The following is a 22,080-nucleotide window of genomic DNA, read 5'->3' as shown; positions in this document are numbered from 1 at the left end:
CCTCAAATATCCCAGTTTAGTCATTATGCAACTCAGTCTTTGACGTAAACCTTAAAAAAGATCTGGGGGGCAATTATTGGGTTAGGGCGTTAGGCAATTCTTTTTAAATCAGAAACCGGCAATTTGATTTGTTGCATGCAAAACTCGCTGCTCGTTCGTGAATGCTCCATTGTCGAATTGCTGGGCAATCCTATAACTCTACACGAAAGTTTACTCGACTGAATAGTCATTTGATGTACGTGTGAATTGGGTTGGCGAGTAATGTGTGTTTTGACTATTTTCGTTGGGCTTTCATGACCAGCGTGTAATTGTTTGACTCACACACTCGTTTTATAGGGGTCAGGCACTAAATTCAATTCTTTTATAAATTTTAGCAAAAAACCGTTACATCAATTAAAGCTTACTTCCAAAGCATCTGTTTATTCGCCTGTGGCAAGCATGGTCTTAAATCCGTCAGATTGGCCTGCGAATAAGGTACGAGTGGCACAATTGGCATGTTGGAGGTTTTGAGGTTGACTTTTTTTTTTTTTTGGAACAGGTTCGCAAGACTTTTTTAAACTACTTCATCGAGAAGAGGGGGCACAAATTTGTTCCCAGTTCTTCTGTTGTTCCTTATGACGATCCGACTTTACTTTTCGCCAATGCAGATATGTAAACCTATAATGTTGACTTACCCGCTTATGATCTTTAACTAACTTCTTGCTTTACGAATGAACCAGTATAAGTCGATCTTTTTGGGTACCGTAGATCCTTCTAGTGATTTTGCTAAGCTAAAGCGCGCCACGAACTCTCAAAAGGTATTATTTTGCTTTATTAACGTTTCCTGATTTAATGCTAATAATAGAAATAGTGTATTCGCGCCGGTGGCAAGCATAATGGTATGTAAAATTAAGATGAATTTGAATGCCAAAAAAAAAATAGTGCTAATAATCTAATAGATTTGGAGGATGTCGGAAAAGACGTTAGTATACCTCTTTTCAACTTTTATTAAATCAAGTACTCACAATTTGTCTTTAGTCGTATCATCATACGTTTTTTGAAATGCTCGGTATGAATTTTATTTATTTTTTTGAGGCAAGTACGACGTATTAATTTGATTAGGAAATTGGTCATTCGGCGATTATTTCAAGGAAGAAGCAGTAGCGTGGTCATGGGAGCTTCTTATTGAAGTTTACGGTCTTCCGAAGGACAGACTCTACGCCACCTATTTTGGTGGAGATGAAAAGAGTGGTCTTGAACCTGATTTAGAAACCAAAGAACTTTGGAGACAAATTGGATTGGCGGACGACCATATTCTTCCTGGAAACTTGAAAGATAATTTTTGGGAGATGGGAGATCAAGGTCCATGTGGTCCATGCTCTGAGGTTCATTACGACAGAATCGGAGGACGAAATGCTGCTCATTTAGTGAATCAGGATGATCCAAATGTTCTTGAAATTTGGAACAACGTTTTTATCCAGTTTAATCGCGAAGCTGATGGGTCTCTCAAGCCTCTTCCATTAAAGCATGTCGATACTGGCATGGGCTTTGAGCGTCTTGTTTCTGTCTTGCAAGACAAGTTATCGAACTATGATACTGACGTGTTTACTCCTTTGTTTGCCAAGATTCAGGAGTTAACCGGTGCTAGACCATATTCTGGAAAATTTGGTGATGAGGATACCGACGGAATCGACACTGCCTATCGTGTTATCGCCGATCATGTCCGTACTCTCACATTTGCCATTAGTGATGGTGGCGTTCCAAATTCAGAGGGTCGTGGTTACGTATTGCGTCGAATTCTCAGGCGTGGTGCTCGATATGTGAGAAAGAAGTTTGATGTTTCTATTGGCACTTTTTTTTCTCGTTTGGCACCTACTTTGATTGATCAAATGGTACGGTATTTTCTAATTTTTTTTTTTAAAGTTAAGAGGTCGAATCATACTAATAGTTTGCTTTAGTCTGAAATTTTTCCAGAACTGTCTTTAAAGACGGATGATATTTTTCAAATTCTCAATGAGGAGGAAGAGTCATTTTCGAGAACCCTTGATAGAGGCGAGAAATTGTTCCAGCAATACGCAGATCAAGCTGCCAAAACTGGCAACAAAGTTCTCGATGGTCGAGACGTTTGGAGACTTTATGACACATATGGTTTCCCGGTTGATTTGACACGATTAATGGCTGAAGAGTCTGGCCTTGAAATTGATGAAAAGGGGTTTGAAGCTGCTCAGTTGGCATCAAAAGAAGCGTCAAAGAGAGGCAAGAAAACTTCTTCCAATCAGGAACTTCTTAAACTTGACGTTCATGACCTTGGATTTTTAGAAAAGGAAGGACTTCCAAAAACAGATGATCAGTACAAGTACTATAGAGGGGATGTTGAGGCCACGATTAAAGCTATTTACGTCGATAAAAAGTTTATTGAGAGCAGTGAAGTCTTGGACGAGGGCAAGCAGATTGGTATCATTTTGGACAAAACCAGTTTTTATGCAGAGCAAGGAGGGCAAGAATACGATACTGGACGAATTGTTATTGACGGAAAGTCTGAATTTGACGTTGATAACGTTCAGCTCTACGGAGGTTACGTTCTTCATACTGGATATATTAAGTATGGATCGCTCAAGGTTGGCGATTCTGTCGTGGCTGAATATGATGAACTTCGAAGATGGCCAATTCGAAACAATCATACAGGAACTCATGTGCTTAATTTTGCATTAAGAACTGTTCTTGGAGACGGTGTCGACCAACGTGGTTCTCTTGTTGCTCCTGATAAGCTTCGCTTTGATTTTTCGAATAAGGCCAGTCTCACACTGAAAGAGCTTGAGCGAGTGGAAGAAATTGCTTCGGCTGACATTAAAAAGAACTTGCCAGTATATGCCAAAGACGTTTCACTGTCTATTGCTCGTGAGATTTCTGGAGTTCGTGCCGTTTTCGGTGAGACATATCCTGATCCAGTCCGTGTTGTGTCCGTTGGAGTTCCCGTGGATCAATTACTGAATGATCTTAAAAGCAAAAAATGGAAAGATGTCAGTATCGAGTTCTGCGGAGGCACTCATGTAAAGACTACTGGTGACATCAAGGAGTTGGTTATTGTTGAGGAGAGTGGAATTGCTAAGGGTATTCGTCGTATTGTTGCAGTTACTGGGTATGAAGCATATGAAGTCCAGAGAGTTGCTAATGAATGGTCTGAGAAACTTGACAAGCTTGACAAGCTCGAACTTGGACCTGCTAAGGAAGCGGAAGCAAAGACCGCTGGTTACGCATTGAATCAACTTTCAATTTCTGTGATTAAGAAAGCAGAATTAAAAGATAAGTTTGCTGCGATTCAGAAAAAGATTGTGGAGGACTCAAAATTGAGGCAAAAGGCAGAGTCAAAGAAAGCGGTTGAGTTGGTCACCGAATACTTTGTTGAGCATGAGAACCAACCTTTCTTGGTGGCCGTTGTTCCAGAAATTTCTGCAAACGCGAAGGCCATTTCGGAAGCTGTTTCGTATGTCAAGGCAAAACAGCCAGGCAAGGCGGTTTACCTCTTGGCAGGAACATCCGACGAAAACAAGGTTGCACATGGCGGCTATATCTCGACAGATGTCACGTCCAGCAACGGGTTTTCTGCGCAAGATGTTGCTGCCATTGTTAGTGGCATTGTTGGCGGAAAATCTGGTGGAAAGGGTCCTACCGTTCAAGGTGTTGGCATTGAATCGAATAAGGTTGACCAAGCGGTTGCGGATGTTGAGAAGTTCTTTAAGGAGAAGTTTAATATATAAGCAACCCATTGCTATGGCATCAGTAATGTTGTAGATTGGGAAAACTTTTGATGTAGTAGTTTCTAAAGAAGCATGTATGATCATTATTTTTTTTGTAAAAAATATTCAGTTGCTTTGTTATAATTAATTTTATGGTTTTTTATGTCCATGTAAATTGTGGGGGGAATTTCGTAATATTATTATTGTATTGATAACGATTGCGATGTCGGCAATTCCGCAATTTGACGTTAGACTAAAAAGTATACATTTACTGTAATTGCGGAGCCATTACATGACTTTGGACCTATACAAATTATCATATTCACATTATCAGATAATATATGACGACGTCTAAATTCAATGGCCAGTAGCATTGAAGTAGTTGCTGTTGACGACGAAGCAGCAATCTTGCTAGATCCTGAACAACAGATTATTGTGGAAGAGCCGTTTCATGACCGGTAATTAAATATTTTTAACCCACAAAATAAAAAATAAATTGCAATTGACATTGTACATTAAACAGAGAAGCGCTTAATACGGCGTCTAATCCGGATGGGTCTACCAATTTTTCAGGCCTCGTCCCATACACTGATGATCCTGATGGGCAACAGCGACCTCTGGTTGACTCCAAAGCAACATTAAATCCGCCTGGTGTCAGTATAATTAGTTTCTTTACATTTTTCCTTCTTTATCAATATTTTTACAAATTAATTAATACCTGACATGTTTTGAATAAACAGATCTACAAGCTGCTTATTTATTGGTTTCTGTTCACGATTGCTTTCGGAGGCAACGTGACTCCCAAAATCAACATTGTGCTCAGTTTAGTATGCCGCGAATTTTACAGCCAAAATCCAGAAACAGACTCATTTTTGGTTTCCGCAATTGGCAAGGTAGTCAAAGCTTTGACTGGTGATATTGATGATTCGTGTCAAATCGCGCCCATTCATGCCAAGGCATCTACTGTTAATCTTTGGGTTAGTCTAACTGTCGGTGCGTTTGGTACATTATCGTCTCCTTACATTGGATCTTTTTCCGATAGATTTGGAAGAAAGCCGCTACTGATCGTGGCAACGCTGGGTCCGCTGTTTAGCGACATAGTGGTCATTTTTGCAACTAAATCATTATATTTGAAGTCTTACTATTTGTTTATTGTTGCTGCCGCAGTGGAAGGGTCCACTGGTGCGTATGTGGCAGTATCAGCAATCTGTCATTCGTATGTGACGGACTGTACTCCTCCTGAGAAACGAGCTGCAGCGTTCGGGTTGCTGCACGGCGTGCTGTACGGAGGCATGGCTATAGGTCCCACGATTGCCAGTTTAATGGTGAACAAAACTGGCAGCGTGATTACTTTTTTTTATTTTGGAGTTTTTCTACAATTACTTTTCATTTTCTCGGTTATTTTCATTATTCCAGAATCACTTCCCAAGGAAATGAAGCATAACGCTCAAGAGGTTCACCGTCAGAAAATATTGGCAAAACGTGACAATAATAATTCATCGCAAAATTCATGGACATTTAATCTAAAACGTTTCAACTTTTTGAAACCTTTATCAGCTTTTTATCCCAATGATGGTACGAGACCAATCATCAAACGAAACCTTGTTCTTCTTGCCGTGTTGGATTGCATGGCTGTCGGGAATAGTTACTCTGAACTCACAGCTGTGCTGATGTATTCTGAGTATGCGTTTAAATGGTCAACCGTCGAGACGGGCTATTACTTAACGACTATCGGTATATGTAGAGTTATTTTGTTATTTTTGGTTCTTCCCAATGTTGTCTTGTTTTTGCGGAAAATAGTAGGGTCATATCATCGTCGGCACCGGCCAGAACTGTCAAACACCAAATTGTTTGGCGCGTCCGATGTTGACTTGCTCATTCTCAGGGGATCGGCCCTAATCGGGATGACTGCGCATTTAGGATTTTTGCTCACCAGCTCACCAATTTATTTCCGCATTTGCGGTGCATTCGGTGCATTTTCAGGGTCACTCGCGCCAGGGTTTGAATCCGTTATATCGAAGCATGTTCGACAACGGAACATTGGCAAGGTTCTTGGTGCCGTAGGGTTGATGCATTCGATTTCGAGAGCCATCGCGCCGACGTTTTTCTTGTCTGTGTACAGTTTGACTGTGGGTTGGTTTTCAAAAGCCTTGTTTTTATGTTTCTTTGCAAACTTTTTTAATATTTTCATTGGCACATTTTTCATTGCCAAAAATGTGCCTGGTGGGCTTATGGAGAATCCAAGCGATGAAGACGATGAAGGTAATACGGAAGACGAAGTTGCGCACCCTGAAAGAATTTGACGAGGTTTCATCAATATTTGTTTAATGGTTAATACTTACTTGATTCATTGGCATTGGACTGCGAGAATGTTATTATATTATCTTCAAAAAATTTCAAAAAAAAAATCAAAAAAAAATGAATTCATATTTGTATCTGCAGTTTTGGAAAAAAAATGACATGTAAATAGTTTAAATTTTCTGCGTACGTTTGTGCTTTATACCGACTTTTTTTTTTATTCTTCTCTCATTGGATTTGCAAACTTGGTATACTTCGACAACTTCTCAACGTAGGGATCAATGAAGATACACAGTATGTTTCAAGAAACTCACGATTAATACATTTTTGATAAAAAAATTATTATTGTAAACAAAATAACAAAACGCCCGACCCTTTCTAAAAGCATTAATACAATGAGTAATAATTAATACTCGGTCTTATTTATAGAAACACCTGTCCGTCATCACTGTCTGCGCTCGCGCCTCCAACACTCCTTCTGTTTGCTGGCCGTCCACCGTGAGGGAAATCCACCAGTCGCGGCTCATTTTCACCAGCCCTGCCTCCTAGGGATGACTTGTGCCTCCAAGATCGTTCTTCACCTGACACGATTTCGAATTGTTGTGATGACACATCACTAGTTGACAGCGCATCGGAATCATCATCATTGTGGTCAACAACCGGCGGACGGACTAAGCCAACCATGTCTTCTGAAATGTCTTCCTCTCGAACCGCATGAAGCCGGTTTCCAGCCGTGCTATCACCCGAAGAAGTCGAATACGGGCCTATGGTTGCGCTTCCGCCACTGTCACTCGAACCTATGCTTCGATTACTTCTGCTTCTTCTGGTATTGCTAATCACGCTTGACCGGTTCGAAGCCTTGTTACCAGCCAATCCGGCAATGTCACCTTGGCTCGACTCCACCAGTCGCACGCTGAAAATCTCATTCGTGGCCACTGTTGCCAAAGATGCCAGTGAATCTCTTGCCTTTGTAAACATGCGGGATCGTCGAGGCCGAGTTGGATCATCCGGATCATAAGGAATTACGAAACCTCCAGTTTCGGCGTGCTTTTCCAAGTCTGAGTATGTTCTTCTATGGGAAGAAAACATTGACATGCCCGAAAGCCGGCGAACTGGTGCCCAGATCTTGCCTGGAGGTGTCGGAGGAAGTGGCCAATCGTCTTCAATGGGAATGGGCTTTGAAATGTTACGGTTCGGCGACGATGTTGCTGTCTTTGATGACGCCTGAGAATTGCGACGTTGCCGGCGGCGGCCAGCAGCGCCTGTTATGCAACAACAGTAGAATAATATACCTGCGGCAGCAAGAACGGCTAATGGAATTATTACTCCCAAAGCAATGGCAACCGTCTTGTTGTTAGATTTCTTCACGGTGGCATCAGACGTCGTGCCTGATGTGGTTGTTGTAGTTGATGATGCAGCACTAGCCGTTTGAGAAGCAGACGCGGACCATGTTGCCACGGAGCTGGTGGCGGAAGCAGTTGCAGAGCTGGTTATCGTGACAGTTCCGTTACCGTTGATGAAAAATTCAGCGGTTTCCTGATTTCCTGAATTTGAAGACGCCGTCAACACTACTTCCACGTCCGACAATTGATCTGGAACGCGACCGGAAAGCTTGTAATCGTCATTGTCAAAGCTAAGCCATGAACTTGCACTTGATGGAACAAACGCTGCCGAAATGCTCGATATGTTCTTGGAAGACAATTTCAAGGTATAATTAAAGTCTTGTCCTCTTTGAGCCGTGATATTCGACAAGCCAGCGGATCCGAAAATTGAGTATTCGGACGAATTATCATTTAAAGACGATTCGACAATAACATTAAAAAACACCTGCACCTCATCACCATACACGTCAACCACGCTGACTTGAACTTCTGTGGCATTTCCAACATCATCTGACCTCGGTGTGCCAGACAACGTAAAATTGTCCTGATTGAACGTCATCCAGCTCTCTGTTCCGTTGACATTAACGGAAGTCACGTTGGTGCTATCAATTGCGTTGCCATCAAGTTGAATATCAAGCGAGGACTCAAAATATTCACCCTCAGTGGCATTCACGTTGACTGAATTCGCGGTCAGGCTGTGATCACCAACCGAGATGGCAAATGATGATTCTGCGGCAGAAAAACCGGCAATGTCGGTAGCGATCAAGGTAAACACAAAACTAAGCGGCGGCGCAATCGAGGACGACAACACGGGAGCCGAGCCGTAAAAAGTCATTGACTGACTATCAAACGAAACCCAAGATGGCAACGGAGTGTGGCCAGAAAACAAGCCGTAAATAGCTTGCACGTCACCGTCAAACGTGTCGTTTGCAAAATGAAGCGCAAATTCCTTGCCAGGGGTAAGCGAAAACCCGGCTCCAGAAAAAGTAGTGAAATTGTCCTGTAATTGCTTGACGCATGAAAATTCTACCGCCGGTGCGTCATTGCTTGACACGGCCAATTCTGCATGATCGGTAGCCGAAGCCTCGTCAGCAGAGTCCGTGGCAATTAAATCAAAAGTTGGAAAGCCAACGTCTGCCGATGAAGTTGGGGTGCCCGAAAACTCCAACGAAGAGTTGTCAAAAGAAAGCCAGGAAGGAAGATTGGAGGCTTGGTATGAGATGTTGCCGCTCCCGGTAGAAGTAAACGTGTATGAAGATAAAGTAAACGCGTAGGCCTTGTTCAGCCGAGCTACTGGAGGATATTGCTCTGAAACAGGGAAATCAAGACTGGGAGCACCGAGCACGAGAGTTGATGCTGCTGCTAATAGCACAAGCAGGCTACTGAAGTATGCCATGCCAATGCAATGTATAGAAAAGGTACGGCGGTTAATGTAGCAGGAAAGGAGGAAAAAAAAAAAAAAGAACGAAAGAACGAAAGAACGAAAGAACGAAGGAACGAAGGAGTAAGGGCGGAAGATTATAAGCAAAAGTGAGGACGAAAAGCATAAGACCAATTGTACTTGATAGACCGGACGATGTTAAGGGGCCGTTTGGCCGCTTGACGTGTTCCTTTTTGCGTGTAGTGATTGACGCGTCGCGCGTTCGGAAAAAAAAAAGGCGCGTCAGGAATGCACGCTTAGCCCAATTAAGGAACAGGACCTTTTACAACGAGTTTAGCGGAAATGGCTTGTGCTCGTCACGTACAAGACTATATAATAAAAAGAGCAAGACGCTTTACATGTGAAACGAGTGGCGGCGCAAATTACTGCTGGAATATACGTGCATAACTATCGTCGTCCTTCAAAATTGAGAACTGGGCATCAATTTAATATCAAGTTCTATACTAATCAATATGTTTTCACCGCTTGCCTGCAAACTGAATTCCATGGCTTGGGTTCCATGTGGCATTGTTCAATACCGGTGGTGGCGGTCCTTGCGCTCGTGGTGCAGGCAGCGGGCTGTCTGTTCGCATTTCCTCCAGCTTCAGTCGGTCAAACTGCAACGCTAAATCGGTTTCCAATTCTTGCGCCTCTACCCGTCTACTGTAAACAAAATCGTTACATTCCTGCTGAAATTGCAAAAGTGATCTTGCAAAATCATTGTAAAACTTGCGTCCTTCCTCCAAGTTGTTTTTGATTTCCAAAAACTTGAAATAACCCGCCTCTAATTGTTGCAGGGCTGCTTCGCGCTCGGATTGCTTGCTGCCTCTGCATGTGGCCAACGAATTTTTAAAATCTAAATTGGCCAGCTCAAGCTCGGTCACAAGCTTAGTTTGTTCTTCCTCTTCATGTTCCACTCGATCCTTGTCATCATCGTACTTTTTCAATCTCTCCGTAAAAATTGCTTCAAATTGAGCCGCCTCGATCTTTGTTAAAGGATCCAGCCGTTCGAGCCGAGCAGTTTCTTTGAGCACCGTGTCGGTCACGTCGTCCTCTTTGGCCTTATGTAATAACTCCTCAACAAATAGCTTGCGTCTGTATTCCACTTTGGAAATTTCATTTAATCTTTCACGCACCTGTACCGCGTGCAATTGCAATGCCGGATCAAGCTGGCTTACCTCCGAGCTCGGAAGATACCGTTCAACAACGGTCAGGTCTTGTGAAATCAGGTCAAACGTTCGTTCATTATCCCGAAATTTTGCTCGCACGATTTCGTCGCTCTCTGTTGCTGATTTAATTATATTGCTATAGCTCTGGAGATTAGCATACAGCTGAGCGCCAACCTCTTTTGAAGTTGGCCGTTTCCACCTGTCAGTTCCATGACGCATCCGTAGCTCATCATCTTCTTCGCGTTCTTGTTCTAGAATACCAGCAGCTTCTAAATATATAGATCCATGACTAGAAGCCAACCGTCTAACGTCATCGATTGTAGACCGCATTACCTCAACTCCGCCAGTAGCTCGAATTTCTTCAATATGTGTTAGAAGTGAAGGAGGAATTCCAACAGGCCGTTCAAGTGCTTGCAGAGCTCCAGGAAGTCCTAAATATGTGAGGATTCTATGCAGTTAGTCTCGCGGTGTTATGTAACGTACAACTAAATAACTCACTCATGAACTTGAATGGTCAAAACATCCAACTTTGGAATAATGAGCTTGTTCACTATTGAGTCTCTTCTGTCTTCATAAATACTTATGGCAAGGTGTGCAGCAAATGGGACAAGATTAGCAAACAATGCCGGCCCATATTTGCCGCTCGCTAGAGCGTCGATCGGCTTGCCAACGTCTGGCGGTATTTGCGTTTCAACTGTGGACGCCGGCTTAATGAGAGCAAGACTGGCTATTGATGGAACCATGGCCAAGTATATCAAATCGTTATCTTTGTCCGCCCGTGCGATGTCTGACTGAAGCCTGCTCTTCAGGCCCTTGAGATCATCCGACACAGCATTGCTTACATATTTTGAACTGGAGAGTGCTTGATTACACAATTCCAGTGCTGCTCGAAGTCTTGCAATTTCCTCTCCATATTTTCCAGTTGAAAGACAATCAGTCGATATCCGAAATTGAGCTGCAGCTTCAAAATGAAATTTTTTGCACGTAATGTGATGTATCCATTCCTATAAAAAAAATCAGATTATATTGCTCACATAAATCACTTAATTTTTTGAAAACATACCGATTTAATAACCGCACTTTTTAAAGTGCAATCCAATGTCTGACCATAATACAATGACACCTGATGCGCCAGTCTTGCGATAATGGAATTCTTCATATTATCAAGTATCGCTTTTTGCCAAAAGCATTCTTGTGCTTGCGCAAGCATCAAATTTTTCAAAACATCTAAAGTAGATACAGCCATGTCATCAGGCGGGTTGACATGTAATTCCGGAATCAGGTTGGTCTTAAGAAACTCAAACGTGCCAGCAGCCAACTGGAAGTATTGACTAGCTCGTTTCAATCCTTCCCCTGTCGTTCGATTTTCTTCAACTCCTAGTTTTGAATATAAAGCACCAATGTTGAACAATACATTTGCTCGTTCAAATTGAAGGTCGGAGTGTATAACTAATTTTGATTAGGACAAGCAGAGTCATTGCCAACAAAGAAAACATACCTCCAGCTGTTGTAGCATAACCTATTGAGCTGTACCATATAAACCCAGCTTTTATCTAACCAGTTAAGCAAGGTTCAGTATTATTATCATTGTCAACACTTACGTCGGTTGGTAGCTTGGAGGACAAGAACGTAAGTTGCACAAAATATCTACACAAAGATTAACAAATAATACCACAGTAATGATCATGGTGAACTTACTTTATCAAACTATTCAAAGAGCTATTCCGTACTTCCAGGTTCAGTATGCTCTCTCGTAGGCTCTCAAGCGCAGTTATGTCGGTTTGGAACATATCAGGATGCTGGTCATAACCTCGCTCAATGTATGCCTTAATGACTGATGATAGTTCAACATGCTCGGTCCTTTTTAATGGAATAACGAGAATATTAGACGCCGACATTTCGTTGTGATACGAGATGCTCGACTTTGATTATCAAGATATGATTAGGTCACTCAGATCAAAAGATCAAATTATCGATTTAAGCGCATATGCAAATGCACGTGATCAGTTGTTGATATCGCGACTCAAAACAAAGCCAAAACGCGTTTGCCCTGCCTGACCAAAACATCGTCTGCGCCAAAACCAACATGGATCAAGACGACAGCATTAAGCTTCCTCCTGGTTCTCATACCAATATACTAAATAGGTTATCAAAGAATTCGCTTATTGATCTTGCATTGAATTGGCTAGATGACTATCCATTGACTCGACCTCATCGAAACTTGGAAGATGAGGAGGAGGTGTTGAGTGATATTTTGCACAGCAAGGAAGTGTACGAATATTTTCAAACTGCAAAGACTTCTAAGAAAAAAGTAATAGAAAGAATATTGTATACAGATTGGGTATGTTTGCTATTTGAGTTGTTATTTTTTTTATATATTTTGGTACTAATTTGCCAGTTCCAAGGGTTCAATATGCGACAAATTGCAGATATCGAATTCCAACGTATGAGTGATAACGGACTAAAAAATGTTTATTTTAATATATTTCTAACACGAACAGAATTATTCGACAAGCCACAGTCACATAAATGGACGGCTTCAAAATTAGAATATTTTTCAAACTCAGAAGTTGACACAGATTCGTCGTTGCCTGGAAAGGCTCAAACGTTTCGAGTATCCGAATTCATCAAAACTTTTAAAAAGGCATTACACGCACTTTTTTCTTATGTATGGCTATTTAATTACTATCATTTGATTATGCTTATTGCTAATTGGCATTTAGCATCTTTACAGTATCCAGCATCCTTTATTACCTCTGGCTATCATACGGGTTCAAATACATGATTCTGCCAGTTCAATAGGAAGCATATCTAAACTCCCATCGGCTCGTCATACTTATTTCTTTGCTGTGGATACATCGGCGCAACATATTTTCCATACCCCTTTTCTTGCCCCGTATAACAAGATCATAAAAGAGGTATCAATTAAACCAACAATGGAATCGATCATACAATATATTAATTATTATTTTTTTCTTTTGGCAGTCTATTCAATCGTCATTATCATCACCTGGATTCCAAGTCCATCTTGCCTCCACGTCATTAACAGCCACATCGTTGGAACCTTTAATTAAGCTGCGTACAACTTCGCGAACATCAACCGCACTCGGCGGTTGGAACGTTTATGCTAAAGATGATGTCGACGTTTCACCTCTTACACCAGTGGAACAAGTAATTTCAACAAGACTTGGTGAGCTACAGAGTGACAACAAAGGTGAAGAAATTGAGGTCAGAAAAAAGAAAAGATTAAAATTCATTAATGCGAGATTTGGTGCCAATCAAGATTCCAACGAAAATCCCGATCACATTGATGAAAAAGAATCTCAAGTGTATGATGGCATTGATCCTTCCACTGCATTGACCAGAGTCGAATTTACATTAGAGGATAGTTTGACTGGTGATACGGAAACAGGGGTTAAACCTAAAATTCGAATTTTACTCGAAGGCTCCCATGTGTTTGAGGGACTGCGACAACTCGCTATTGAAGGCGTGGTGGATGAAACCAAAGCGCCAGCATGGGTAACCGGCGAACTTGGAGTTTCGGTTGGCCGCATTGTGGATGGCGAGCTGGTAAAGACCTGAAATTGATAATCAACATTCAATTGATTTCAATTTCCATAGCAGCTCTGTCGCCTTCGGCATCACTGTGGTCATGGTCATGGTCATGGTCATGGTCGTGGTCGTAATCGTGGTCATGACCACTTGGACCGGTAGCATCTTCTATGGTCTCTTCTGCTGACTTACCCAAGACTTTCACCACGTCATCTTCAAGTTTGATATCGACTGGATCTTTCATAAGGCGAACAACGACTTTGGCTCGTGCTTTAGCTCGTTTTAATCGATTTTCAAATTCCTCAACTGATTCTTCCGTATTATCAGTGGGAATTCCGTTAACCAAATCGGAAAGTACTTGTAGTTGCTTATTTGCTCTCCCCCCAAACACTGGAACCACGTCGCTTAAATTATCGCCCGTTGGTGCTGTTGAAGACGACTGCTGCTGTTTCTGTTGCTGTTCTCGCACACCGAGACAACTCCACACTTCACATCGTCCTTGAATAATCCCGACAGATAAAAACCGCTGAAAGCCAGTTTGAAGGCCAAACTGTTTACCCTCGCTCGTTCCGCTTCTAGTACCGTCCGCAAAACCTTCGTTGAAACCTTCGTTATAGAACCTATATTGTATTAGAAAACGCTCGTCGCACTAATACAAGTATCAAAAAAAAAAAAAAAAAACGACATACGAAGTTTCCAGACTCAACAATGAGTCAAACAAATCATCAGCGCCTTCCATGTATTTCAGATTTTTCTGTCGTTCTGTCGTTCCTTTTTTTTTTTTTTAATTATTTAGTTATTACAACGCATTAAAACGTATTTTTTTTTTTTTTTTTTTAAATTTGAAGTTTGTATTTGGCATATCCAACCCTACACCCTCAGCCATTTGCATCATAGGATCCGAAACGCTTAATTTATAAAATTGCAACTTGTCCCGTCATTGATTCTTCGTTAGTTCATATACTACAACTGGTACTGTCCGAAACTTTCGTTTACAGGTTGATCGAATTGAATTTGCAATAGAGAATATATATTTATACATATCTATACAGGTTCTTAGCATTCATGGCAGATATTTCGGCAGTAAGTGACGCCTGGTTTCATTTCTCTTTTTTTTTTTTTTTTCTCTTTTTTTTCTTTTTTGGGTTGCTTTCAAAATACTCAAAAGATGAGCAAAAGATGGAGTTGTAAACAAAGTTGGTATTAATTTGATTTTTGGTCTAACTCATATATCAGGATAAGCTTGCAGATTCGTTAGCAAAAGTTTTAATCAATCCTGGGATTGAATTTGATCCTGATGTCGCGGAAATGTATGAAAAAGATTATAAACCTGGTCGTTTACATTTTAAGCCACCATTGAATAGTTTATTATTGTGCTAATCATTCAATTTTTATTAATAGTCTTCCAATTCCAGATAAGGAGAACATCTTAATTACTTCAGCACTGCCATATGTTAATAATGTGCCCCATTTGGGTAACATCATTGGCTCAGTTCTTTCCGCCGATGTATTTTCAAGGTAAGCCGGTCAATAACTTGACAAGTACTGCTCCGTGGTTGTGAATCATGGATATTGATTTTTTTTTTTAATTGTTCAGGTACAAAAAGGCTCGTGGTGTAAACACATTGTTCATTTGCGGAACCGACGAATACGGCACGGCCACTGAAACGAAAGCCCTTGAAGACGGTGTTACTCCGCAAGAGCTTTGCGACAAGTATCACGTTATCCATAAAGAAGTATATGACTGGTTTCAAATTAAGTTTGACAAGTTTGGCCGAACGACCACGCCACTGCAGACAGAGTATGTGTTTTTTTTCACTAAGCTCAAACTTTGGCTATTGAAATCAATGATTGTTAACATGATGGACGAACTCAGGATCGCTCAAGATATATTTTTAGATTTAGATAAGAATGGATATTTAGAAGAACAATCCATGACTCAGTTATACTGTGAGAAACATGAAGGATTTTTGGCAGATCGGTTTGTTGAGGGAACTTGTCCGAGGTGTAATTATGAAGTATGCCATCTAACTTGGGTGTGACTTTGAGAACAACTGTTATTAACTGTTTGATTAATAGGATGCTAGAGGAGATCAGTGTGATAGTTGTGGAAACCTTCTTGACCCGTTTGAATTAATAAACCCCAGGTGCAAGATTGACGGATCATCACCTGTTCCGAAAAAATCAAACCATATTTTTCTCAAGCTTGACACTTTGCAACCTGAATTGGAAAAATGGGTTCAGAAATCTAATGCTGCTGGTGAATGGTCACGCAACGGTAAGACAATTACAGATGCTTGGATGAAGGAAGGATTACATCCTCGATGCATCACTCGTGATTTAAAATGGGGCACGCCCGTACCTCTTAAGAACTATGAAAACAAGGTTTTGTATGTTTGGTTCGATGCCTGCATCGGTTACGTTAGCATTACGGCTAATTACACTGATAAATGGAGGCTATGGTGGAATCAGCCTGAGCATGTTAAGCTGTACCAGTTTATGGGTAAGGATAACGTTCCTTTCCACACGGTCGTGTTCCCGTCTTCTCAAATCGGAACCAAAAAAGAATGGACCATGTTGCATCACATCTCGACCACCGAATATTTGCAATACGAAGGTGGCAAGTTTTCGAAATCAAGAAATGTTGGCGTGTTTGGAAATAACGCTCAAGATACCGGCGTTCCTGCAGACGTTTGGCGATATTATCTGTTGATGTCAAGGCCCGAATCTGCCGACACTGTTTTTTCGTGGCGTGACTTTATCTTCCGTAACAACAACGAGCTGCTGGCCAATTTGGGCAACTTTGTCAATCGGATTATCAAGTTTGTTAATGCAAAATATAATGATACGATTCCGCAATACGATGTTAAGAATCTTGATTATGAGGAGTTTAAGGTAAGCGTTGATGGCATTCTTAAGCAATACAATGATCACCTTGAAAACGTTCATCTTCGATCCGGATTGGAAACCGCATTGCAATTATCGGCCAGAGGAAACTTATTTTTGCAAGAGAATCAGATGAATAACACGTTATTGGCCGAATATCCAGAAAAGGCAGCTGCGGTTGTCGCGGTCGGATTGAACTTGGTTTATCTGTTATCAGCCGTGATCTATCCTTACCTTCCGGAAACTTCCAAGGGCATTGTTGAACAATTGAACGCACCTTTTAGAAAAATTCCTGATGAATTTTCACTCGATCTCTTACCTGGACATGTGATTGGCAAGGCGAAGTATTTGTTTTCACGTATTGATGAGAAGAAGGAAGATATTTGGCGTTCCCAGTTTGGTGGTGGGTCAAAAGTCAAGAGCGAGGAAGAGAAAAAAAAAGAGGAAAAGAAGAAGAAGAAGGAAGAGAAGAAAAAGAAACGTGAAGCTGCCGCCGCCGCTGCTGCTGCTGCTGCTGCTATTGATGGCGACAAAACGGAACAGGATCCATCTTCTTTGGGAGCAATTGTTACTGAGGTCACGGAACAAGTGCCAGTTGCTGCTGCAGCCACTTCTGATACTGCTTCTTAAAGCGTTTTGAAGAAAGTTTCATCACTTTGATTTGCATGGGCATGGTATTTTATATTATTTTTGTTGACTAATACTTCTTTTTTTTTTTTTTTTGCTTAATGTGAATGATTATACTTACAAGAAAAATTTAAGCCATCATGAAATTTTTTTTTTTTTTTCTCACAATACCCCTAATAGTAGAAGTATGTTCGTACTTTGAACTAACGTTATGGTCCCAATGCCCCTTACCCCGCGTCGCACGGACCTTGAATCCCCGAATTGTTGGTTGCCGGACTTGCATTGAGTTGAAAAAAATAAAATCAAGTTACGGATGCGTCAACATTTACCATACAGCTTGTAAGATTGAATGATAATTATTTTAATTAATTGACGTTATAAGTCAATTTTTTTTTTTGGCGGCAGCGGCGGAGGGAAGAACCAAAAAAAAAAAAAGGGGCTCATTTAGGCACGACGCAAGTGCAGAATCAATAATGTCGTTTATAATCGAGGAACGCGATGCGAACGGATTGTTTTCACATGCGTATTATGATTATGCTGGATCAAGCTCTTTAGAAAATGAGATTAATGAAAAGATTCATTATCAAAATGCTATACCATCAGCATCAGCATCATCATCATCATCACCGTCGTCATCGCCGTCATCGTCGATGAACAGTTATTTTTGGAAGCCTTCCGAAATCGTTCAGGTTTCAGCAGATGGCCAAAAAATTGATGCCATTACCGAATCAGTTATTAATCATCATCATCATCATCATCATCATTATAAGCCAAATTTTGCCGCGTTTTCGATTGGCCGACAAACCATGTCTTCACGAGTTTTAAGATTGATGCAAGTGTTGATTCGAGTTTTTTTGCCCACCGGATATCCTGATAGTGTGACGAATGATTATACGGAGTAAGTACATATACGCACCATTAAAAATTTTGTTTTTTTGATTTTGTTTTAACAAAAAAAAAGCTATCAAATTTATGATTCGATTCAAGCCTTTGCATTTTCTATAAACTCATTAATTGCAAACCGGGCAGTTCTCACAGGTATGAGGTTTCGATTAAAGCGAATAGTTTTGAATATTTAAAAAAGAATTGGATCTGATTTCAATAAACAGCTGTCGGAGTGGGTGATAAGGAAGCCACGAGTACGTCGGCCATGTATATTACCGTGATTCAGGAAACGTTGGGCCGGTTAGCCACCATATTGTTTGCCTGGAAGTTTGGCGCGCATTTGGAAAAAGAATGCAAAAAATACCGGTTTGCTGCCGATTTGGTTAACAACGCGGCCATCGTTTGTGATGTCATGTCACCTCATTTCCATGTCAGGCCAGGTTTCAAGTTATTTTTCTTGTGCTGGTCTGGCATGTTAAGAGCAATCTGTACGGTAATGGCAAATGGTTCAAGAGCTGCACTGACGCAACATTTTACCGATTCAGAAAAGGGCAGCATATCAGACGGTAAATTTGAATGAATTTTGTTTTATGGTTATACGGAATCATGTTTGCTAACGCAAAAGTTTTACAGTTAGTGCAAAGGATGCATCACAGGAAACAGTAATATCACTAATGGGAATTCTTGTAAGTTCCACCACGTTGAGGTGTTGTTGAATGTTACGGCAAATGATAATTATATTAAACAGGCTGGATCGATGATTGTGCCGTATTTGAAAACTGACAAGCAAATTTGGACCGCACTAACGTTTTTAATATCTATTCATTTGTTGACAAATTATAAGTAAGCGCGAGTTTAGTTTTGTTTTTGGTACTTGATTTTTTTAACTTGATTGAAAATAGAGCGGTGAGATCAGTAGTAATGGAGACTTTAAACCGACATCGTACAAACATTATATTTTCAGAATTAATGGATGCAATATCACCTGGCATGATGGAATCAGACCTGCTAAAGCAATCAATTATTTTGCCAACCATGATTTGTAGCCCGCGATTAGTAAGTCAAAAGGAATCAATCATGGAACCAGACGGCGTGTTGCGATGGGGCGCAACCGGACCCGTGATGGGGTGGGCCAAGATTGGTAACTTGAAATCGTTACTCAAGATCTTGCCATCTACAATCACGATCGATCAACTGCTTTCGATATTTGCCAACGGGTCGGCAGGATACGTGCTTTGGTATGAGACCTATCATGTGCCTCGGCAGCAGCAGCAGCAGCAGCGGCGCATGAACATGGTCACGGTTCGGATCGCAATCGTTGATCGCGGCCATGACGATAATCAAACATCGGACGAGGATTATTACCACGACAGTAAGAATCAGCAACGGCCACTACGTGGTGCTGACGATACCAGGGAAGTGCGGGCTTGGGTGCACGCGCTGTACCTGGCCCGCCTGGTGCGATCGCAGCATGTAGAAGCGTCGGTCATGAAGGGCGCGATCGAGCGGGACAACATCGTGCGCGCGTTGGCCATGGTGAACACGATATTTGGCCGCCAAGGTCAGGTCGCGACAGCGTTGCGGGCTCGCAATTGGGACCTGGCCAAGGGACGAAGCATGATCGTGACCGGACCGGTGCCGCGCTTGCGGGTAAACGTGGCAGCGGCGGCAGCGTCGGCGGCGGCGGTGGCGACCACATGATCCATGACAATCAACGGATAATTCCATTGCATGTATAGTACTTTTAGGTTTTTAAAAACTTTGGTCAAATATATGTTTTTGCTAACTTACTACATATTTTACTTACATAAGATTTTTGGCAATTTTGTTTCGGATAAAATATATTGCGAAGATGAAGCCGCATGTGGCATAGTGTATATAGTTATAAGGTTGAATATGTATGGCCGGGTGGAGAATTTGAATAAGTTTAAGGTTATTATTGATGGGGATTTTACGTTTTTGGTTCGGTTGGAGAAAATAAAACTACTTTACATGATCATGCGCAGTTGCTTCTTTTTTTTTTTGTTTGTTTTGTTTCCATTATATATATACAATCAAGCAAGTTATAAGTGTACAGTATACAGTATACAGTTTCCAATTTATCAATTTATTAATTTATCAAGTTTTTTTTTTTTTTTTTTATTAATATTTTTTTAAATTTTTTCTTTTTCTTTGGCCGGAGATTTTCTTGTGGTTGTGATTTTGTTTTGAGAAATGACCCAAGGCCGGTCAACATCCGACATGCAAACCGGCGTGAATGGATTCCAACACGGCAGCGGCATCATAATTGGCCAAGATGATCATAACAGCAATAATGAGGATGACGAAGATGAAGATGATGATGAAGCACAAGCAGAAGCAGACCATGATGTGATGGACACGAGCCAAGATTACGGTAATGATGATAATCAGAATACGGGCAATCATGCAAGCGATAATCAAGTCGGGCATGATTCATACTGGGATTACTCTGCTGCGGGCAGCAAGAGGTCATTTCAATCAGCTGAATTGGCAAGTTCACCTAGTTCGGTCGCCAGCACCGGTACCACAACCTCGACACGATTGTCATCATCAGGCTGGTCATCACCTTCAACGTCGGGCTCGAGTTCGCCTGCGTTGATGCCCACGGTCGGCCGGTCATTTTCGTCATATTTCCCTTATGGTCCCACGTCTGCGCCGGTTGAACTTGGTACTACGCAACAACAACAACAACAACAACAACATGGTCGTCATGATAGTAGTGGAGGTCGAGGAGGATTGTTGCAGTCAGGTTCAACACAAAACACAGGATTGCCAACGTTGGAAGAGGTCTTACAAGGTTTATCCAGTTCGCCTTATTCACTCACCGATTTCATGGCATATCTGGCACAAAATCACTGCCTTGAAAATTTGGAATTTACCATGGACGTTACAAGGTATGCCGAGTTTTATCATTCCGCGCTTGCGATCAGAACTCAGTCCCTGCCGGTCATGGACTACGATGATGATGATGATGATGATGAAGAAGAAGAAGAAGAAGAAGAAGAACAACAACAACAACAACAACAACAACAAAGACGACGACGACGACTACGACGACTACGAATAGGGCCACATCATGAGTCATATGATCATCTGATGCTTTTATGGCATCGCATTATGGATTCATACGTTCGATCAGATTCGGCCAGGCAGTTGAACCTGCCAGCCGACGTGCGGGATGAACTTGTGGAAGTTGCCAGGGTTAACCTGCCAGCATCACCGGATCATTTGCAACGAGCGTTAGAAGTGGCCAAGGATTTAATGCGCGAAAGTATTTTTGTCCGATTTCTTAGTGACACGCGCACGCCGACTGATGATGGCAATGTTTCCTTGATTGAGCGAGGGGAGTCGTCAGCGTTGGCGTCATCGTCAAGATCGACATCGCCAAGTCATGGTTCCAACAGCAGTGGAATTTGGAAGTTCCCATCATTGAATCATCATCATCATCATCATAATCACCATCATCATCATCATAAATTAATAAAACCAACAAAGTCGAGCGAACACGCGCAGGCCTCATCCGTCGTACTTGCCGATGATCAACCGGCAGGCAGCGAGCAATCTGGCGGGGCAAGTGATGGTCAGTCATGGCCGGACGAGGGGGCCGAACCCCATCATGGGCATTTGAACTTGTCCAAGCAACTTCAGGGCTTGCGGCGCATGGGCAAGAAATTTCGATGGCGGCCGCATGGCGGTGGGCATCATGGAGAAGGCAACTAGATACATTGTATTATTATTATTATTATTATTATTATTATTATTATATATTGCATATTGCATATTTATGAGTGTATTATATGAATAAATAAAGCCATACCCATGGCCTTTGAGTCATTATTACCTACGCAATGCGTAATACACATGCGGCCTGGCGGCAACCTCCGGCAAGCAAAGCGTTACACCGATCCGGGTAAACTATAAGGTTTGGCAGTGGGCCGGCGGGAAGTGCCGCGGGACGGGCTGCCAAGTTTGGAACATCATGAGTGAGTCGGGCGGCCTGGTCGGTGGCGACCATTCCGGCTGCTATGTACTGCTGCTGTTGCCAGAAACGTATGCATTGCCGTGATGGATTCAATAGCACCGGCAGTGAGTGTAGCAGCAACAGGTTGTGCGGTTGGTCCAGC

At 41.8% G+C, this 22,080-nt stretch overlaps 10 protein-coding genes across 10 annotated transcripts; 6 read left to right on the top strand and 4 right to left on the bottom strand.

The window, feature by feature from the left end:
* Window positions 1-43: 43 nt before the first annotated feature.
* Window positions 44-3,880, top strand: V1514DRAFT_363192 (tRNA synthetases class II (A)-domain-containing protein). The gene is made up of 9 exons (XM_066929758.1): window positions 44-235; window positions 375-474; window positions 539-647; window positions 709-797; window positions 851-878; window positions 939-961; window positions 1,018-1,048; window positions 1,102-1,871; window positions 1,938-3,880. The coding sequence occupies exons 1-9, from the start codon at window positions 162-164 to the stop codon at window positions 3,735-3,737; spliced, it is 3,024 nt and encodes a 1,007-aa protein (XP_066783440.1). The 5' UTR covers window positions 44-161; the 3' UTR covers window positions 3,738-3,880.
* Window positions 3,881-3,956: 76 nt separating this feature from the next.
* On the top strand, window positions 3,957-6,336 carry V1514DRAFT_330984 (major facilitator superfamily domain-containing protein). The gene is made up of 3 exons (XM_066927608.1): window positions 3,957-4,174; window positions 4,240-4,369; window positions 4,457-6,336. The coding sequence occupies exons 1-3, from the start codon at window positions 4,077-4,079 to the stop codon at window positions 6,017-6,019; spliced, it is 1,791 nt and encodes a 596-aa protein (XP_066783439.1). The 5' UTR covers window positions 3,957-4,076; the 3' UTR covers window positions 6,020-6,336.
* Window positions 6,088-9,101, bottom strand: V1514DRAFT_330981 (uncharacterized protein). The gene has a single exon (XM_066927607.1). The coding sequence runs from the start codon at window positions 8,790-8,792 to the stop codon at window positions 6,438-6,440; it is 2,355 nt and encodes a 784-aa protein (XP_066783438.1). The 5' UTR covers window positions 8,793-9,101; the 3' UTR covers window positions 6,088-6,437.
* Window positions 9,102-9,176: 75 nt separating this feature from the next.
* On the bottom strand, window positions 9,177-11,967 carry V1514DRAFT_330977 (BRO1-like domain-containing protein). Its single transcript, XM_066927606.1, has 6 exons — window positions 11,684-11,967; window positions 11,587-11,632; window positions 11,484-11,538; window positions 11,049-11,434; window positions 10,484-10,989; window positions 9,177-10,433 (listed from the first exon to the last, which is right to left on the bottom strand). Exons 1-6 carry the CDS (start codon window positions 11,881-11,883, stop codon window positions 9,296-9,298), a joined length of 2,331 nt encoding a protein of 776 aa, XP_066783437.1. The 5' UTR covers window positions 11,884-11,967; the 3' UTR covers window positions 9,177-9,295.
* A 104-nt stretch (window positions 11,968-12,071) lies between these two features.
* On the top strand, window positions 12,072-13,567 carry V1514DRAFT_280718 (centromere protein Chl4/mis15/CENP-N; the record flags this gene model as incomplete). Its single annotated transcript, XM_066925045.1, has 5 exons — window positions 12,072-12,326; window positions 12,384-12,429; window positions 12,487-12,653; window positions 12,709-12,903; window positions 12,971-13,567. 5 exons carry the CDS (start codon window positions 12,072-12,074, stop codon window positions 13,565-13,567), a joined length of 1,260 nt encoding a protein of 419 aa, XP_066783436.1.
* Window positions 13,568-13,583: 16 nt separating this feature from the next.
* Window positions 13,584-14,276, bottom strand: V1514DRAFT_320043 (uncharacterized protein; the record flags this gene model as incomplete). Its single annotated transcript, XM_066925982.1, has 2 exons — window positions 13,584-14,157; window positions 14,227-14,276. The coding sequence occupies 2 exons, from the start codon at window positions 14,274-14,276 to the stop codon at window positions 13,584-13,586; spliced, it is 624 nt and encodes a 207-aa protein (XP_066783435.1).
* A 195-nt stretch (window positions 14,277-14,471) lies between these two features.
* On the top strand, window positions 14,472-17,195 carry V1514DRAFT_367751 (tRNA synthetases class I (M)-domain-containing protein). Its single transcript, XM_066929883.1, has 7 exons — window positions 14,472-14,535; window positions 14,590-14,620; window positions 14,774-14,847; window positions 14,939-15,055; window positions 15,135-15,338; window positions 15,414-15,555; window positions 15,617-17,195. The coding sequence occupies exons 2-7, from the start codon at window positions 14,603-14,605 to the stop codon at window positions 17,051-17,053; spliced, it is 1,992 nt and encodes a 663-aa protein (XP_066783434.1). The 5' UTR covers window positions 14,472-14,535; window positions 14,590-14,602; the 3' UTR covers window positions 17,054-17,195.
* A 127-nt stretch (window positions 17,196-17,322) lies between these two features.
* Window positions 17,323-20,006, top strand: V1514DRAFT_330966 (vitamin B6 photo-protection and homoeostasis-domain-containing protein). The gene is made up of 7 exons (XM_066927605.1): window positions 17,323-17,948; window positions 18,012-18,088; window positions 18,160-18,501; window positions 18,569-18,621; window positions 18,684-18,778; window positions 18,838-19,668; window positions 19,748-20,006. The coding sequence occupies exons 1-6, from the start codon at window positions 17,524-17,526 to the stop codon at window positions 19,634-19,636; spliced, it is 1,791 nt and encodes a 596-aa protein (XP_066783433.1). The 5' UTR covers window positions 17,323-17,523; the 3' UTR covers window positions 19,637-19,668; window positions 19,748-20,006.
* Window positions 19,910-20,548, bottom strand: V1514DRAFT_330963 (uncharacterized protein). The gene has a single exon (XM_066927604.1). The coding sequence runs from the start codon at window positions 20,384-20,386 to the stop codon at window positions 20,165-20,167; it is 222 nt and encodes a 73-aa protein (XP_066783432.1). The 5' UTR covers window positions 20,387-20,548; the 3' UTR covers window positions 19,910-20,164.
* Window positions 20,549-21,780, top strand: V1514DRAFT_330962 (RGS domain-containing protein). The gene has a single exon (XM_066927603.1). The coding sequence runs from the start codon at window positions 20,555-20,557 to the stop codon at window positions 21,674-21,676; it is 1,122 nt and encodes a 373-aa protein (XP_066783431.1). The 5' UTR covers window positions 20,549-20,554; the 3' UTR covers window positions 21,677-21,780.
* Window positions 21,781-22,080: the final 300 nt, after the last annotated feature.

The sequence above is a fragment of the Lipomyces japonicus genome, assembly GCF_038497905.1.
Source record: "Lipomyces japonicus strain CBS 7319 unplaced genomic scaffold V1514scaffold_19, whole genome shotgun sequence".
Taxonomy (NCBI): domain Eukaryota; kingdom Fungi; phylum Ascomycota; class Lipomycetes; order Lipomycetales; family Lipomycetaceae; genus Lipomyces; species Lipomyces japonicus.
Note: the sequence above shows the minus strand (reverse complement) of the source record. Positions and strands in the feature narration are given on the sequence as shown.

What these genes read in the sequence shown, in the direction of transcription:
- V1514DRAFT_363192 (XM_066929758.1), top strand. Translation starts at nt 162, where the DNA reads ATGCTCCATTGTCGAATTGCTGGGCAATCCTATAACTCTACACGAAAG. An exon ending in GCGCCACGAACTCTCAAAAG is followed by an intron (nt 798 to 850) that starts GTATTATTTTGC and finishes TAATAGAAATAG; the next exon opens with TGTATTCGCGCCGGTGGCAA. An exon ending in TGGAGGATGTCGGAAAAGAC is followed by an intron (nt 962 to 1,017) that starts GTTAGTATACCT and finishes ATTTGTCTTTAG; the next exon opens with TCGTATCATCATACGTTTTT.
- V1514DRAFT_330984 (XM_066927608.1), top strand. Translation starts at nt 4,077, where the DNA reads ATGGCCAGTAGCATTGAAGTAGTTGCTGTTGACGACGAAGCAGCAATC. An exon ending in GAAGAGCCGTTTCATGACCG is followed by an intron (nt 4,175 to 4,239) that starts GTAATTAAATAT and finishes TACATTAAACAG; the next exon opens with AGAAGCGCTTAATACGGCGT. An exon ending in CAACATTAAATCCGCCTGGT is followed by an intron (nt 4,370 to 4,456) that starts GTCAGTATAATT and finishes TTGAATAAACAG; the next exon opens with ATCTACAAGCTGCTTATTTA.
- V1514DRAFT_330981 (XM_066927607.1), bottom strand. Translation starts at nt 8,792, where the DNA reads ATGGCATACTTCAGTAGCCTGCTTGTGCTATTAGCAGCAGCATCAACT.
- V1514DRAFT_330977 (XM_066927606.1), bottom strand. Translation starts at nt 11,883, where the DNA reads ATGTCGGCGTCTAATATTCTCGTTATTCCATTAAAAAGGACCGAGCAT. An exon ending in TCTTTGAATAGTTTGATAAA is followed by an intron (nt 11,633 to 11,683) that starts GTAAGTTCACCA and finishes ATCTTTGTGTAG; the next exon opens with ATATTTTGTGCAACTTACGT. An exon ending in CCTCCAAGCTACCAACCGAC is followed by an intron (nt 11,539 to 11,586) that starts GTAAGTGTTGAC and finishes TTAACTGGTTAG; the next exon opens with ATAAAAGCTGGGTTTATATG.
- V1514DRAFT_367751 (XM_066929883.1), top strand. An exon ending in TCCGCCGATGTATTTTCAAG is followed by an intron (nt 15,056 to 15,134) that starts GTAAGCCGGTCA and finishes TTAATTGTTCAG; the next exon opens with GTACAAAAAGGCTCGTGGTG. An exon ending in GTCCGAGGTGTAATTATGAA is followed by an intron (nt 15,556 to 15,616) that starts GTATGCCATCTA and finishes TTTGATTAATAG; the next exon opens with GATGCTAGAGGAGATCAGTG.
- V1514DRAFT_330966 (XM_066927605.1), top strand. Translation starts at nt 17,524, where the DNA reads ATGTCGTTTATAATCGAGGAACGCGATGCGAACGGATTGTTTTCACAT. An exon ending in GTGACGAATGATTATACGGA is followed by an intron (nt 17,949 to 18,011) that starts GTAAGTACATAT and finishes ACAAAAAAAAAG; the next exon opens with CTATCAAATTTATGATTCGA. An exon ending in TATCACTAATGGGAATTCTT is followed by an intron (nt 18,622 to 18,683) that starts GTAAGTTCCACC and finishes TATATTAAACAG; the next exon opens with GCTGGATCGATGATTGTGCC.
- V1514DRAFT_330963 (XM_066927604.1), bottom strand. Translation starts at nt 20,386, where the DNA reads ATGCCCGACTTGATTATCGCTTGCATGATTGCCCGTATTCTGATTATC.
- V1514DRAFT_330962 (XM_066927603.1), top strand. Translation starts at nt 20,555, where the DNA reads ATGCCCACGGTCGGCCGGTCATTTTCGTCATATTTCCCTTATGGTCCC.